Source organism: Colossoma macropomum, unplaced genomic scaffold, assembly GCF_904425465.1.
Source record: "Colossoma macropomum unplaced genomic scaffold, Colossoma_macropomum, whole genome shotgun sequence".
Taxonomy (NCBI): Eukaryota; Metazoa; Chordata; class Actinopteri; order Characiformes; family Serrasalmidae; genus Colossoma; species Colossoma macropomum.
Genome location: NW_023494785.1, coordinates 43386328 through 43403941, shown reverse-complemented (window position 1 = coordinate 43403941; position 17614 = coordinate 43386328). Strand labels below are relative to the sequence as shown.

General features: G+C 41.5%; 1 protein-coding gene across 2 annotated transcripts in view; it reads right to left on the bottom strand.

Moving 5' to 3' along the window:
• The window catches only part of rusc1 (RUN and SH3 domain containing 1), a 35481-nt gene extending 18075 nt beyond the window's left edge, over window positions 1-17406 (bottom strand). For both annotated transcript variants that reach the window (XM_036595931.1, XM_036595940.1), the window contains exons 1-3: window positions 17217-17406; window positions 11444-14647; window positions 255-371 (exon numbers count right to left, since the gene is read on the bottom strand). In XM_036595931.1, coding sequence (XP_036451824.1) covers window positions 255-371; window positions 11444-14525 — 3199 coding nt within the window. In that variant the 5' untranslated portion in view covers window positions 14526-14647; window positions 17217-17406. The remainder of the gene's footprint in view (window positions 1-254; window positions 372-11443; window positions 14648-17216) is intronic.
• Window positions 17407-17614: the final 208 nt, after the last annotated feature.

The following is a 17614-nucleotide window of genomic DNA, read 5'->3' as shown; positions in this document are numbered from 1 at the left end:
TAAATAATTGCCCCCCTCTTTGAAGATCATATGATGCCCTAAATGTAACTAAAGTCCAGCAGTGAGGAGCTGAACTTTACCCTCCTCTGCTGTCACTGCAGACCGGCAGGGTCGCCTACAGAGCAGTGCTAGTAGCTGTTAATGAAGTGATGCTCAGTTCCAAGGGGTTAGGGTGACACTCAAAAACAAGGGGTAGGGGTAAAAAGAAGAAATGGGACTGGGCCTATGTATACGAGCAGTGAGTGTATAATAACCTCTTTTTTCCTGCAGGCAGAGAGAGGACAGCCCACCATCTCTCAGCGGGGGTCTCACATCACTGCCCATCCACGCCCCTTTAGCCGCAGAACCAGCGAAGGACAGGCTACGGACCGCTATCATGAGAAGAAGCAAAAAACAATGACGCTCAAAAACTACACTGTAATTATCACTGCTTAACTATTAGAGGTGTAAATCAGACAGAACGAATCGATTCTTTTACGATTCTTTAGGAATTGATTCAGTGCATCACGAAATCTCACATCATGATTCAGTTGGATTCGACTTAAAAATACACTAAATATTCAAATATAATTGGGGTAGCCATTTACACAGTAGTGGAATATAAATAATAAAAATAATATATGAAGCTTTTATGGATTTTTATGTTTGAAAATAAACATTTTTGACCAAAAATAAAGTGCATGTGTTATTGAATATTTGTATAATTGATTAGAATCAATTATAACATTGCAATATTGATGCTTCTGAATCACTTCCAGTGCATTTTTACAGCCCTGCTAATTATACTCTTAGTTATGAATAGCATAATTAAAGGATATACAGTGGCTCTGCGTAGTATATATGCTAGCAGTACATATTTATGTATTTATTTATAAATGACAAAGTTCACCTGGACCTGTATCGACTTATGCATGAGAAATTAAGCATCGTCATCAATACAATAACACGAGGAAAGGTGCAAACAACACATGCATGCCGAAAAAAACACACTCTCAAGAAACATTCATTCCTTTTCTAGCAGGAAAAACGATAAATAAACAGAAAAGCATAAATGCTGAAGAGAACATTTATACAAAAAGTATAACCGTTTACAACAAATAATTAATACAGTCAACATAAACAAGAAAACACTATACAGTGACGCTCATATGCAACAATAATCAAAGACGAGTCTCGTGATTATCACAGTAGAATAACATAAAGCAGTTAAAACAAGGCAGAAATCCTGAGACACTGTGAGGGACGTCCATGCTCGAGTACCATGCAAAGAAAACCACACAGAATCTCTGACCGCTGACGGACACTGAAGGCACTGTTCCAGCCAGAAAACAAAAGGACATTCAAAGACACAGATACACAGAAAAGACAAAGAAAGACAGAAAAAGAAAGAGAGAGAGCGACGGACAGCGAGATTTAAACCCACGGTTCGGACAAAAACCGAATGTAGACCATTTTCACTGGGGCTACGAATTCAGTTCAGCCAAAACATGTCTTGTGTCTGACTTTGTTTCCTTTGTTTTGCACTTGAGCTACAAGGCTAATGTAGCTAACAAGCTTATAAACCACTCATTAGCACTGGGCTAACTACATGTCTAGGTCATCACACTGACCTCAAACCGTGTGGAGCTGTTCAGTATCTCTAATAGACTTGATGATGTGGTTTCTGACACTGTATGACTCTCTGTTAGCTATAAACATGGACTAACGTACGTTAGCATAGCTAAAGTAGCATAAACAGAAGCAGGGAGGGCTGTGGAGAGAGCAGTACATTTGGATTTGAGAGGATTTTTAAGCAAAAATGTAGAAATTGGGGCAAAAAGTGCCCCCCAGGAAAGGGACAAAAGGCCTCCATTAGCAAACTGACCTAGAAATATTATTTAGATTAATTTCCATCATAAAGGCTCAAAGTTATTCACTGACTAGCTAGCATTAGCGTTACATCCTAGCTAATGTTATTAGCCCTAAATTGATAGAGGCCTTAATTTTATTCTAAATTAATATATGGTAGTAATATATATTATTAATTTTATTCTAAAATAATCGAATAGTAATAGTTGACCTGCCGATCTCCGCTGAAAACATCATAGAAACCAGTTTTTGGTGGTGTCCAATAGTCCCTAATGTTACTCTGTGCTTTCCTGATGGGTTGATATCACAGTGTAAAGGACTGTTCTGATGCATTTGATGGTTTCCTAACTGGCTCTAAAGGTGTCCTACAGGAAACTAGTGGTGTAACGGGTGTAGTGGCCTAACAGTTCTAATGGTCTTTTTATAGCAGGGATCGGAAAGCTAGCTGCCCACTGGCTTTTTGCAAAAATTTCCACTTTTCATCGCTCAAATTTCCACACACAATCCAATTTACTTGTTTTTCCTTCATTATTTCTTTCTTCCGTTATCCTCTGTGAATTAGTTTCTTAAATAATTTCAACAGTAATTTCAATTTTACAATTTAGCACTCAGTTAGCAACAACATCTTCAACAAAATCATTCTGTATTAGACCTAGTCATTTAGTTTTTTTTTTTTTTAAATGTCCCTAAATTAAAGGCTGTGCACATTTAAAATCTGTCTGAGGAGATTAAAAATTAATCTGGGTGGTCCAAGCGTGGACCAACAGTGGCATACAGTCAGCGGGGTGCTGACCTTATCAAGGCAGTGGACCAATATATGCTCGCTATCTGAGCACTTTCAGTGTTGTACTTTGATTAATGACACATTTTTAAATGCAAAAAAATAGAACTGATTCGACATATAAATGGTAAATTCTGTAAAACAATGACAAATTGATGCAAAGTTTGCCATGGGGGCTTCTTACCCCAGGTAGTGGGGGGGGGGTATCTAACCCCAATAGATGCCCCTTTTCAAGAGTTTCTTTGCTGTTCCAGTTTGTTTCCCCTGACTGTGCATAGGTTTATGCATCATCATCCTGTACATACTAAACACATGCACAGATACTGTTTAGCTTTACAGTTACTCTGTTATTAAGGAGGGGATTTATATATATATATATATATATATACATACATACACACACACAAAATCATATCACTGCTGTCGGACCAAAACCTTGTATCTCCATTTTTGTCGTTTTTCAGTTTTTGACATAATTTGAAAATACCTACTGTTTTCGAGAAATTTCGAGATTAATGGACCAAAAGAAACAGCCCAAAATTACTTGAAAAAATGTCTGGTTCCATTGACTTACATTAAAAGTAAGGCATGTTTTTTCCTTCTCCTGTAAAGTTACCATTTTGGAGATATGAGGATTTGGTCTGACAGCAGCGATATTATATAATCCGGAACCACATAAGCAAGTCTATTAGCAAAATTAACAATTATTATACAATACAATTATAATTTCTATTAACAACTCGAGACGGTTTGAAGCAAAGCGTGCAATAATTCAGGCATGCAGTTTTCATGATGCCAATCGATAATTAGCTTCCACTTCTTGCTGGCTACATTAGGCTGTGTAGCCAACAGTAAACATGTCTTGACTGATCGACATTTGAGGTGGAAAAAATGTGTAAATTAGATTTTTGGCCGAACCATCGATTCAAAATAAAGAGTGTGAAAGGGTGATAAAGAAGAGCAAGAATGAAAAGAGATGTACTGATTGATCCCTTACTCAGAGAGAGCGGTGGTGATGGACGCTGCTGAGAGTGGACTTTGGGCTCTGGTAGAGGAGCCTGAGCGCAGGGGGCGTAAAGGTAGGGGTAATAGAGCGGGGCAGCAAGAGCAGGGAGGGTGTGACTGCGGGGGAAAAGAGGTGAAGAAAGGCGGGATACGTCAGCCCCGGGAGACAGAGGCCCAGCCCTATGAGGGGGTGAGATAGCTCCTATAGGGGACAAGCGTGGGGGGGCGCCTTTATGCATGGGGCAGTTTTTGGGGTGGTAGAGGTAGAGGGTGGGGAAGGTTGGGATTTGGGGTTCGTTTTCTGTTTTTCCTTCAAAACTGGCCTTCGCGCCGCTCGCATCAAGCCAAGAAGTAGCATCTTCTTTAGCATCTTCGCTCAAATCGTTGAGCTTTCCTGCATTAATGTAATTTATCATGTCAATGTTTTTGTATGGGGTGGTGTTGCCCTCATCTGATTTCTCAAAGTCGGTAAACTTCAGGGTTTTCGTTCTGTATTTGTCGTCGCAGTAGAGCGAATCCACGTTGCAGTTAGCATCCAGTGCGCTAAATTTGCTAACATGGAAAGAATCCTCTCCATAGTTGAGGAATTTGTCTTTCTTTTTGTCGGGAAACTGTGAACATTGGTACAAGGAGTCTATAACGCTGCCTGAATTACTGTAACTGGAAGAATTTTTATGACGGCAGAAAAATTCTCCATTGTTTGAATCGCGGTACAGCGAGTCGGGGAAGGTGTCTCTAATGGAGTCAGTAGGGATTCTGGGAACTTGCGGAAAAGGAAGGGCCCTCGACTGGCTCCTGTAGAAGTCGGAACGGTAAAACAAAGGTGGCTGGGATGGAGGAGTGGAGTGCAGGAAATAGGGAGAGGGAGAAGGACTGGGCAAAGCTAAGGACAGAGGAGGTGAGGACACTTTATTAGCAAAAGCGCGTGAACAGCATTGCGGAGCAGCAGGAAGTGCAACAGAAAGGAAAGAATGGGTGAAAAAGTGAAAACGTGGGCAGAACGGAAAGGGCGAAGGAGAAAATTTAAAATAAGCACGTAGCAAAGGAACAAAGGAGGAAAAAGAGAAAATGGAGAGAATGTTAATAGCGTCATTTTGAGAGAGCAGTAAATGCACATGTGAAATGTGGAGGCAGACCAGAGGAGAATAGCACAGTAACAGCATGCTTGTTCCATATGAGAGTAGTTCATCTTCATAACACGACACGAACATCATAGCACCACACAGCAGGGGCCGCATTACAGCAACATCCTAACTCTGTTTAGTCACCATGACGACTGAATTCAGGACCGTATCTATTACAGAATAACAGTTCCTAATTTCATAATCTCATCATGAACTCCAGATAAGAAAACAGCATCACACAAACATCCTAACTAGACTAAACCTCCTAAATCCTGTCCTAACTTTAGGATGCACCCCAACAGGGTCCTCACTTCTGTTTAAGGTCCGTTTCTATGGTTTTTAGGCAGCTGAGTCAGCAGCATAGTTCACTACCAGCATAATGAGCTCCATTTATTTCTACTGTAAAACGCTGCTTTCACTGTGAGATGATTTTCTTTTCTAACTCTGCGTTTTAAAGATCTCAGACGCTGCAGACTCGATCTCCACCGCCCCTCTGATCACCTTCGTGTGTTAATGTTGATGATGAAATATTACAGTGATGGTGGTGAATAATGAGGAGATGGAGCTAAACGTGTGTCTGTTTATTAGGAGGAGTAACGTTTGGGAAATGGAGACTGAAACTGGGGAGCGGTGATGCTCTGATAAACAGCAGGGGGCGCTCTCACAGTATTCACACTTAAGTTTATCACACTTTAGTTTTGTTTGAACTTTTTTACGTCAGTAACGGTAGCTGTCTAGCTAACTGCTGTGTGCGTATGGTCGGTTGCTAGGTAACAGACATGACAGTTGATCATCGACTTCGATCAAGCAGGTTAATAAGATACTGTAAGATAAGATAAAACTCCTAAATTAAGGTAAGATTTGCTTCTGTAATACCAATTAATGAAAAATCTTATCTTGACCTGTCAGCTCTTAGCTTAAGACAAAAGAGAGGAAGTTTCTGTAATACGGCGCCTGTTCACAACCACAACACAAGCCATGAAAAAAGACAGTCAAGTGAGTAAATTTTACAGCTCTGCAGCAGGACTGAGTGGCTAAGGGGTAAAATGTCTCTAATACATCCCTCACAAACAAGTCACCACATATGTCTAACATAGGGACGGGACATTCCACCACTAAATGGTCATGATATCCTTTTTTTAACCCTTGTGGTCAATTCCCACCCATTATCTAGGTCTCCCCATCACGTGATACTTAAATAATAAACGATAAACGATACTTAAAGAAATGTTCACGATACTCATTACGTATCATGATATTTTGCTAGTAGTGTCATATTTAAAAAACTGCTATGAATACAATGATTATTACTCAACATTTCACACACTATAGTGCACAAAACCAAATAAACAGGGCTAATTATGCTCTCTTTGTAATGAAACATGCACTCCGTCAGTGTTCCTTAAGCACTAATGATATCCAGGATATGCTCAGAAAAGCATTTTGTGTATTACGATAATAAAAAGATCACAATAGCCATAAAATATCATAATTTTGCCCACCCTGGGTGATGAGGGGAGAGGGAAAGGACAATTAAGGTCTCTTGGAACCCTGATTATGGATGGCTGTGGCATCACTGGGTACTGAACTCACAACTGTCCTGATGAAAGGTCCAACGTTTAGACAACAGCGTTCTCAGCAGCACTGCTAGGTGAACGATTTGGGGAAAAGAACTAATTGCAATTTTTTCTCACCAATTTAAATGCAATTATTTTCTATAAATGAATTTCCAGGCCTTATTTTGGCGAAGAAGAACAGAATATCCACGTTTTTTTGGCATGAAGCTACCAGTTGTGATGGTTGTGATGTCACATATACAGGGTGTTTCGTGGCATCTGATTGGTCTTATCCACAGCCAGTTCACATTTAAAGCTTATTGATAATGTATTCTACAACAAAACTGCAGCCTGTTGGGAACTCACTGTTCTTGTGATGTCACTAAAACCGGCACATTTGCATATATCTACTTATCCTACACCACTTCAGCTCCAGCCACTCACACTGAAGTTGTAAGAAGTGTTTCAGTCTGGACTGCTTTATGAACAAGGAACTGTACAGGGCATCCAAACAGAACAGAGCTCATTTGAATATATCAGCCTTAAAGGCACAGTAACAAAAATAGCCTGGTCAGGTATTTTTGCCCTGACAAGAAATTTGTCCTTGGTTACACAGTAGCTCACAACTGAACAATCACTGTAGCATGAACCCTTGTTTCTACACTCATTGTCCACTTTATCAGCTCCACTGCCCACACAGGCACACTTTGTAGTTCTACAGTTACAGACTGTAGTCCATCTGTTTCTCTGCATACTTTGTCACCCTGTTCTTCAGTGGTCAGGACCCCCACAGAGCAGGTACTATTTGAGTGGTGGATCATTCTCAGAACTGCAGTAACACTGATGTGGTGGTGGTGTGTTAGTGTGTGTTGTGCTGGTGCGAGTGGATCAGACACAGCAGTGCTGCTGGAGTTTTTAAACACCTCAGTGTCACTGCTGGACTGAGAATAGTCCACCAACCAAAAATATCCAGCCAACAGTGTCCTGTGGGCAGCGTCCTGTGACCACTGATGAAGGACTAGAGGATGACCAACGCAAACTGTGCAGCAGCAGATGAGCTATCGTCTCTGACTTTACATCTACAGGGTGGACCGACAAAGTAGGAGTGTCTAATAGAGTGGACAAAACTCCAGCAGCACTGCTGTGTCTGATCCACTCAGACCAGCACAACACACACTAACACACCACCACCACGTCAGTGTTACTGCAGTGCTGAGAATGATCCACCACCCAAATAGTACCTGCTCTGTGAGGGTCTATGGGGGTCCTGACCACTGAAGAACAGGGTAAAAGGGGGCTAACAAAGTATGCAGAGAAACAGATGGACTACAGTCTGTAACTGTAGAAGTACAAAGTGCACCTATATGGTAAGTGGAGCTGATAAAATGGACAATGAGCGTAGAAACAAGGAGGTGGTCAGAATGTTATGCCTGATCGGTGTATGTCGGTCCACTGGCTTGAAAACTCCAGCATCACTGCAACACACACTAACACACCACCACCACATCAGTGTCAGTGCAGTGCTGAGAATGATCCACCACCCAAATAACAGATGGTGTGGGCGTCCTGACCACTGAAGAACAGGGTGACAAAGTATGCAGAGAAACAGATGGACTACAGTCTGTAACTGTAGAACTACAGAGTGAAACTATATGGTCAGTAGAGCTGATAAAGTGGACAATGAGTGTAAAACAAGGAGGTGACCGGCTGATATATGATAATATATGATAATAGAACTATATAAACCACATATATGTTATAAGTGGACCTTAGAATGCACGACAAATGCAGGACAAACGTTACATACCTACATACCTATGACCTCACCCTTTCCTGTCCTTACCTTTCCTACTGAACTGGCCCACTTAACTAACACACAAATTGATCTAATACAAACAATGCAGTATAGGCTGACCACACCCACTGTCCATGTCCAAACAGTAAACCTGGCACTAAAACCAGATGCTGTTTTTGTCCATATGTGGAGAAAAAGAACTGTTTCAAAGCTTAGTCTTCCAGCGTTTGTTTATGAGGGAAAGGGAAAACGTCCTTAAGGACCTGGACTGGGGTCAGATTTCACCAGCCTCTGCAACACACTGACCGCAACGGTGAGCTAGGAGCAGTAACTCACTCTAAATAAGCACTTCTAAGCACTTTCAGTACAAGCACTCTGACAGCTGCTCTGAGCCTCAGCACAGAAACACTCACAGACTGTAATGAGCTGGAACGTGTCATATTGATATTAATGTGTAATATGAATATTCATCTCTAAATGAATTAAACTGATCCACAGGAAAGCAGCATTACCTTACTCTGAGCCAGGTCCTTTCCCTCAAATTCAGTTTTGCTTTGCTTTTCCTGTTTTGCTTTTGTTGTGCTCTCTGCTCTGTCATTGGCTGGAGGAGATTTAGACCCGCCTCCTAACTCTTAAAGGTACATACACCAACATCTGTCCCTTTGACTCATAATTCAAGGCCTGGGCACGACTTGCCTGATGACTTAAACCTTCAAATGTCTTAATATGATGTTCTTACATTGTACAGCTTAATAAAGGAATAATTTGGCAAAACAGTCTAATTTACACAACTTTCTGCTGACCCCAGATCAATCAGCCAAGACATGTTTGGTACATTTTGCTTATTTAGTGTAGAAGCTATGAGGCTAACATCTAAAAAACAAGAGGAGTCAATAGTCACCCAAATCCGTAAATACGTCCACAAAACTTCTCTAAACCTGCTCAAACTGCAGCCAGGACTTCATTAAGGTGGTGCAGACTTGGTTTGGGATGCAGTGTGAGTAGCAGAAATTCAGTGTAGCTAAACACTGTGGGCTTCTTTATACAACAGATGTTTGATTAATCGTTTTTATCAAAATCGCAGTTTGAAAGAGCTCCAATTTAAATTATATTGTTCGTTATTCAACGTTTAATTGGGGAAATCTGATCTAGCATCACAGAGCTTGTGATCTGATAGTCTGGCACGCTGGTTTTCTTACTAAAAAGGCCCGTGGCCACTTGTTTAAAACATCTTAAGTATTTGTCTTAAATGCTTAAGTACCTGATTTAAAGCTGTAAATGTAAATTTAAATTCTGCAACTGTGTAAAAGTGAAATACAATTGTGAATTTTTTTTCCACATTTCACTTAAACATTTCCCTTAAAAGTACAATAGTCCAAAAAATAGCAATTAGATATTTTACCTAAAGTAAATTTCTAGGTGTTGTGCCGAATCGTGCCTAGTTTAAAAAAAAAATGGGTAATCTTAATTTTTTTAAACTAATATCTATTTATAACTCCTACAGTGTCCTAAACCACATCAACAAGCCTACTGGACCTATGTGGCACCCGTTTGCGTGGGTTTAGAGAAGTTTTGTGGATATATTTAAAGAAAAGATTTGGGTGACTATTGACTTCTAGTGTTTGTTATCGATGTTAGCCTCATCACTTCAGTTCTACACTAAAGAAGCAAAACTCTTTAGTGGAAAATTGTGTACATCAATTCCTTTAAATGTTGTGTTAATAATAAAAAAAAATCTAAATTTAATTTAAACAATTACATTTAAAATGTAATTTAAATGTTTCATACAACATAATAATTTGTCACACCTTTGATTAAACTCTACCCAAACAAGCTGACTAATTGGCAGAATTAGCATGAATTGAGGTAACGTTTGCATCTGGGTCAAGGGACAGTTAAACATCAAAGCCGTAATATATATATATAGCTTAGCTAGAGAGAGAGAAAGAGAGAGAGAGAGAGAGAGAGAAAGAGAGAGAAATGCCATTAGCCTTCAAGCCTGCAGAGCACATGAATAATTTAATAACCTGAGATGACATCACGGGACTCAGCGGAGCAGCATGGAAATCTCTGCAGCCTCCTCTACGCTCGCATATGTCTGACTGATCAGACCACTCAGTCCTGAATTAGTTTGCCGCTCGTCATCCTGACTCATCACCTTCCATTTCCCTGCTGTCACATCATGTTCCTGTACTCCAGTGATCACTGACTGCCCTCCTGCATTGTACACTTCCAACCCAGATCTAAACGGCCATTCTTGTATATTGTCATTTTTTGTGTTTGTGTAGTTTTACATACCAAAATCAGCCATAATTCAGTTCACAGGACCATTGCCCAACCTCTCTGTACCCATTACACTTAAACAGACTGTGTCTTTGAGACTGACATATGCAAATGAGCTGTGTTCTGATTGGCTACCGAGCATTCAAAAAGTCATCTGGGCTGAAATGCGCAATAACAACACACGTTATCACTTCAACAGTAATGGGTGGGGCAAAACCTCTGTAGGCTAATTTTGATTAATGTACTGGACTCATGCATTACAAAGTGCAATCATTCAAGATTTTTGTTTATTTTGTTGAAAGTAGAATCTCATGTGCATTTAGGGGTGAAAATAGATGGTGTGCTATTATTCTAACCCTAGATAATATTGGGGATAATACCGTTTTTTAGTGATTTCAATGGAATTCCCTGTCCAGTATACTGGACACTGGAATTAGACACTTGAAATAAGCATATAAATATATGCGAATGCATGTATATATATATATATATATATATATATATATATATATATATATATATATATATATGTTGGTGATTCTGACCTACAGTTACTGTTACTACATGCACATCTTCTATATTTACTGTCTACCCACCAATTGTCTTTGTCTATTGTCTTTGCACTATGGTTTTTTTATTGATTTTTTATCACTGCATCAGAAAAGTACCTTGTATAAGGACAATAAAGGTGAATTGAATTTAATAATTTTTTGTAAATTTTTCAAAACGTATCATATTCATGCATCTAAGTCCAAACTTCTACTATACTGGACACTGAATGTTATGTTTTCCAGTAAACAAAAATAAATAAATAAATAAATAAATAAATATGGTGTTTAGCACCCATCAGAGAGCATGCTTCATAACAAAACACTGTTTTTACATTGTTATGTTTATTTGTCCCGTTTCAGGACTGAGGAGGATGTCGCCCATCCCTACTCTAATATACAACCAAAAGTATTCCAAGTGGAAGTCTTCAGGGTCTCCAGCTCGCAAGAACACTGAGAACGATAATGGCCTTAAGTCTGAACTTACGTTAAGGCAAACTTACCTCTTGTTCTTGATTCCCATGTGCGTCCACCATCGGCCATTCCTCTCACCTCTGCCTTCTGCACATCTTCCTCGGTTTGCTCTCCTTTCCGGTCACCACCAAAATCACATGAATCATGCCTGCTGGCCAAATGAGCGCTTCGCTGCATGGTGCTGGGTCCAAGAGAGGCATCTCCTTGAATGTTCAAGTGGCGCATTTCCCTGAAGAGGGCCAGTGAAGCAGGTGTAGGTGGCGGCTGGAGGAAAGTGGCTTGTGCTTGGGAAGTGTATTCCCACTGAGTGCCATCCCCGTCTGCTTTCTCTCTCCTCCACTTGAGGTTGTACAGGAAATCTGGGTCTGGGGTGATGACCGTTGGTTCAGGTTCCGGTTTGACTTGGGCTGGTGGAAAAGCCTGTTTGCTTCTGTTTCGCAATTCTTTAAAGGTAGTGACTTTTGGACCAGTTGCTTTTTGGGGTATAGCATCATTCGAAGACCTCTTAATGTCTAGTGGTGGAGACTCTGTGTCTGGGGTAAAGGCTATCAGCCAGTCGAATCTATCTGGCCTGGACGCATTGGCCGGGAGAGTGCATGGCTTTATTGGGGGAAGCTCAGGGGGATTGGACAGTATTTGTGGTCGTGGGGGTAAAGGCCGAGGAGGAGGCGGAGGAGGAGGGGTATCAGGTATCACTGAGGCATAATCAAAACTGCAAAAGCTAGCATTAGTGAGCTCCTTATTGCTAATATCAGTGCTGTAATATGAGTCACCAGTCAAGCCCACATCATCCCCCAAACCACAGCCGCAGCTAGAGTTACCGCTCCCTCCGTTTCGCTTGCGCCGCCTGGCCATCTCTGTGAAGGATGTTGTTCTGAAGGGCTCCTTGCTTCCTTCTTTCTTTTCATCTTCCTCCTTACTGACTGCATCTACTTCTTTCACATCAAGCTTGTTTCTTTCTCTCCAGTTGAAATCGCTCCCCTTGCCTGCATCCTCTCTCTCCTCCTTGCTCGTCTTGGAAATCTCAGATATCTCTCCTTCCTCCAAGATGCCATCCACACAGACGCCCAACTCAGGGCTAAGTCTTAGCAGCTCAGCCTGGGTGATCCCTGCCAGTGCCAGCAGCTTACGAATCTCCACGTCCAGATCGTGGAAAGATGGAGGAGGTGGGAGTGATGGAGGAGGTGGAATAGCAGGAGGAGAAGGCTGGATGGCCGGTGGGGGTGGTAAAGGTGGGGGTCTGGAGGTTGGAGCAGGAAGAGATTGAGGTGTCTTCTCTTTCTCAAGCTCAGCAAGCCTTTGGGCTTCTAGACGGGCTTTATGGCGCCTTCTTGGAGGTGGAATTGGTGGAGTGGGAGAAGGTAAGGAGGGTGAATCAGAATAAAGGGTGAAATAAGGTACAGGCTGTGATGGTGGAGGAGGCAAAGCAGGGGGCTTTGTTGCTGAAGAAGATGGGGATGCAGAAACCGAGAGACTAAAAGACTTAACTGGGGAGGAGGCAGAAGAAACTGAAGGTGTGTTCCCACTGATGTTCATATATGTGTGCAATTCTGGATGGGCACTAATGTGCCTTGCTGGAGGTTTTGGAGGCCTTGGAGGTGGTTCCACAGGAGATGGCACAAGGGAATCTGGTGCTGGAGGTTCATCAAGGTCAGATGGGGCTGTCATATCCACCCCTGCGTCGCTGTATTCCTGGGAATCACACGATTTGTCACTTTTGTACATCTTCCAGGAAATGTCGATGTTGCCCATCTCATCCAACACTCCCGAGAGATCTTCTTCATCAAAATCAAGTCCAGCTTCCTGAAGTCTTTCCAGATGGACAAGCTTCACTTGCTTGTTGACTTTCTCAAGCCTCTCCTGGTGAACCAGCCTATCTCTCAAATCCAAGTCGCCCTCAAGCTCCCAATGTGCCACCTGAACAATTCGATAGAAGCGATCGACTTTGCCTAATTCATCTATGGAATCCAAGAAATTCAGAAGATCCACTTTGATTGCCTTTTGTTCATCAGGTTCTTTGCTCTCCATGAAATCAGAAGAAGGGGAGGATGGAGCTGAAGGGTAGCCCTCATCAGGGGAGCATGGAGATGGTGGTGGTCTCAAGGAAGTGCTGAGGTCCAGTGGCAGGGAGCAAGGCTGAAAAGCATTGGGCACTGGGGAATGAGGTGGAGGATAAAGCTCCTGCTGCTGCTCCTGCTCCTGCTCCTGCTCCTGCAACGACACTGAAAAGGTATCTGGGCAATCAGACTCCAGATCTGAGCAGCTGCTAATGGAGGTGGACGAAGATGAGGTAGAAGAAGTGAGAGAGAAGTCCAGCATAGATGCTGGACAATCGCAGCAGGAAGGTACAAGAGTATTGTCATCGTCGTCGTCGTCTTCTTCGTCATCATCAGCATCATCACCAACAACTACATCAGCAGCAGCTACAACATCGTTGTTACCATTGCCATTCTCGTCTACTACCACATTTACCTTAGCACCATCATCATCTTCTTTGTGATCATCTTCATTCTTTTCTTCTGCATTGCCATTTTCCTCCTCTCTGTCCTCAACTTGGTTGGCCACAGGAATAGCCACTGGCTGCTTCTGCTCTGGCTTACATTTGGCTTTCTTTCCTATTTCTGGCTTCTTCTCTGCCTCCTTGTCTTTATGAGGTGAAGGTGCTAGCTTTAGCTGTTGCCTGAGGGCCACAGTGTTATTGTTGTTATGGTTGTGATTGAATAGGCTATTGCTATCCTGAAGTGAGTGGCCATCACAACATAGGCAAGGCAGACTGGGTTCATTACAGTTTGGATCCACAACAGCCGGGCCCTGGTTTGATGCAGCATGTCCAGCTTTTGGTTTTGAGTTCCCCGACGCTGGTTGGGCACTGTTCTTCTGCTGCCGGATCAGTTTAGGCTGAGTCACTGTGGAACGTGGACTCTGGCCTACGCTCTTGAACCTGGAAGGCTCAGGAGGTCCTCGAGTAACACGACGAGGGGAGGAGGAATTGTTGTTTATGCTGTTTTTGTCCTCCCTTCTGGTCACAGGATTGGCTGGTTTAGCTTCGGTGCGTCTGCCACTGTCAAATCGACGCGGCCGTGGGGGAACAGAGGGCCGGGTAGAGTGCATTGTGGGTGTTTAGCACAAGGAGAATGGATGAATTTTACAATTTTGGAAAAGGGATTTCTGGCAAGGGAGCTCCCAGTCAGGTTTATTCAACATATTGATCACATCCTGGCTTAATTTTGCTCCTGAAATATCAAGAAAGACAAGAATTGTTCAGTAACAAAATGTATCATCTTCTTGCAGCAACAAGCATTCGATACCACTAATACACCACTTTTGCAATTTCTCACCCCCATGCTCACACACACACACTAACTTGCACATCCTGAAGGCCTTTTCGGTTTCATGTGAAAATCTAATTGCCAATTACAAGATAATATGATGTCAGAACTTTTCTCAGTATTTTTCCAAATTTCTGCAGAACACAGTCATTTGAAAGTCATCTAGAGTGGTTTAATGTGAAATGTTTCATTCTAGAGAAACCTACTAAGTCAGTTTTGCTCACAGTGGTGGTGATAAGAAGCAGACATAGAAAGGGTTTAACCCTATCAAACCAAACATCTTGCCAACAACCCATTTGGAGAATCGTAAATATAATTACGATTTCACATTTCTTGTGAGTCCCACAAGGTTCAATATTAGGGCCTTTGCCTTCCTCTTTGTACATGTTAACTTTGGGTAACGTCATGAGGAAACAAAATCATTTACATAGCTATGTTGATAACACACAGCTATATGTTTCCACTCCTTCTGAAAGAACCTTGACAGGCTTGTGTCAGATATTTCACAGTGGGTGTCACAAAATGTTCTACATCTAAATCACAAAAGAACAGAAATACTGATTCTTGGTACTAAAATTCAGAGAAAGTCACTACATGAGAAGCCAGGCTGTTTTGCTTTGTATATCAAACCTGAATCAAAAAACCTGAGTATAATATTAGATTTTGAGCTCTGTTTTATCGCACATTTAAACACAATCACAAAAGAGGCTTTTTATTATTTGCGAAATATTGCTAAAGTTTGGCCTTTTCTATCAGAGAAACTTGTTCCTTGTGTGTGTCAACATACTTAGCCAATAAATCTGATTCTAATTTTGACTTCATGCATTTGTTACAAGCAGAGTTGATTACTGTAACTCTATTTAATGGGCTACCTAGAAACAACAAGGTTTTTCATTTTAATGTTGATTTTAATTTTAAAATTCTTTTAAATTCTTTTCTTGTACCACCTGTCTGTAAAGCACTCAACAAATCAACAAATAAAGTTATAATTATTATTACTACTTATTTATTTATTTGGCAATGGTCCCTTAAACTTAGCATGTAGAATCAGAGCTTTCTGTGTGCTACTGTGTTTCCTATCAATGTGTAAAAGATGCACAAGGCCTCCTTTATTGTTGCATCGTTTTTTGAGTGACCATGCAAGCTCATCCAGATTGCTATTCAGATCAGTAAGCGCTTATTATTGATTTGCTTAATCAGAGTAACGATAAAATGTGAGTCATTCATGTGCTTAAAAATGCACGTCTAAATGCTGTTAGACAAACTAAAGAAAAATCGACAAATTCCTCGGTGAGAAATCACATTATTATCAGCGAAGATTAAAGGGCAGATTCAACGCCACATTTTAGAGTCTAGCATTATTACATAAAGTTATTACATGAAATGGTTGTGAAAATGCTGACTGATGTCTGAGGCATTGCATTATGAGTTTTGGAAAGATTTCGGTTTATTTCTAAATCCATTCATGGTGGAGGGATCCATGCAGGGCATTATGAGGCAAAATAGTCCCCAAAGGAATCTTATTTTTTCAGATTTTCCAATATTTTCCCATCATCAACATTCCATACAAAACTCAGAAGACTCGTGTAGGTTCACTGGTGGTTTTGGATAGTAAATAAAATGTCTATATTTGTGTTGTAGTCATGGCGACCCCTGGTTCCTATCACCACCACTGTAAAGACATCTGAACCATTTCATACCAAACCACTCTGAATCTCTCTGTTTACAACTCACTCACTGAAATTATACAGAAATTTTGGAAAAATAGGTGGAATACCACTTGCTGTTGGGCCACAGACTGTAAAGGCTTCATATTTTCCATGTATTTTTATATGCTTAATGGATGAACAATCACAGGCGACCAACGAAAGAAGAGCAAAAATATCAGACCTACAACAAATCATACCTAACTGGTCCTGAAATACGGGTTATACTAGGAATTTTATGGCTTTATACATTATAATATGTGCTGGCTTGGGGGTACAGTAGCTTTAGGAGCACAACCAAGTGAAGCAGAAGAGCTCTGAGATGACTGAGGCTGTTTTTTTTTCGTGCACATGCAGTGTAGGCTGGGCTCAATGTCCTTGGATGCTGATGCTGATGTTGGGCCCATCCAGAGAAACGAACCACAGGCCTGTGGAGCCTTTAATCACATTCACACAGATGCTAACACAGAATACAGACCATAATACAAACCCACAGAGCTTAAACGCTTCCAGTAAATAGCACGTTTAGCGTTTGATCTGCATCTAGGCTAACAAAATGAGGAGTAGAGCAGGCAGGAGGGGGCGCATCCGCCGCTTTGAGCTGCTGGAAAACCCGTCAATATACAACGTTTTCCTATAAGCAGCGGATATTATCTCGGTAATATGTGTCCTGCTTCGCATCTGAGCGCTTTAAAACGACAAAACAGCGCAAAACACTGCAGCAAAAGGCGATACAAGTGGATATAAAGCGTTATAGCTTGACTCACCTTCAGCAGGTGAAAGGAAACAGATGTAGAATCTGTGCAGTTTGGCTGGAGAAAACGAGCTGGAGGCTGAAAGGCAGCAAAACCACAGCAGAACGCTGCTGTCTTCCTGCCCTGGCTGCTTTTTTCTCCGTCATCCCTCCCTCACACCCTCCCCATTGCTGTGCCTCTAACCCCACCCCTCAGCATCATCACCACCATCACCATCCAGCTCCATCCTCCATCCTCCATCCTCATTGAACAAAATGCAGCACCATACAGTGAGAATATGTAATATCTCTCATTATAAAGCTGTTCTAAGAATATTATCAGGTTACTCAGAGGAAAATATGCCTTTTGTAAGCCTGAGCGAACAGAAAGGAAGCAGATCTCTGTGTTGTGTTAGTCAAAGATCAGATTTC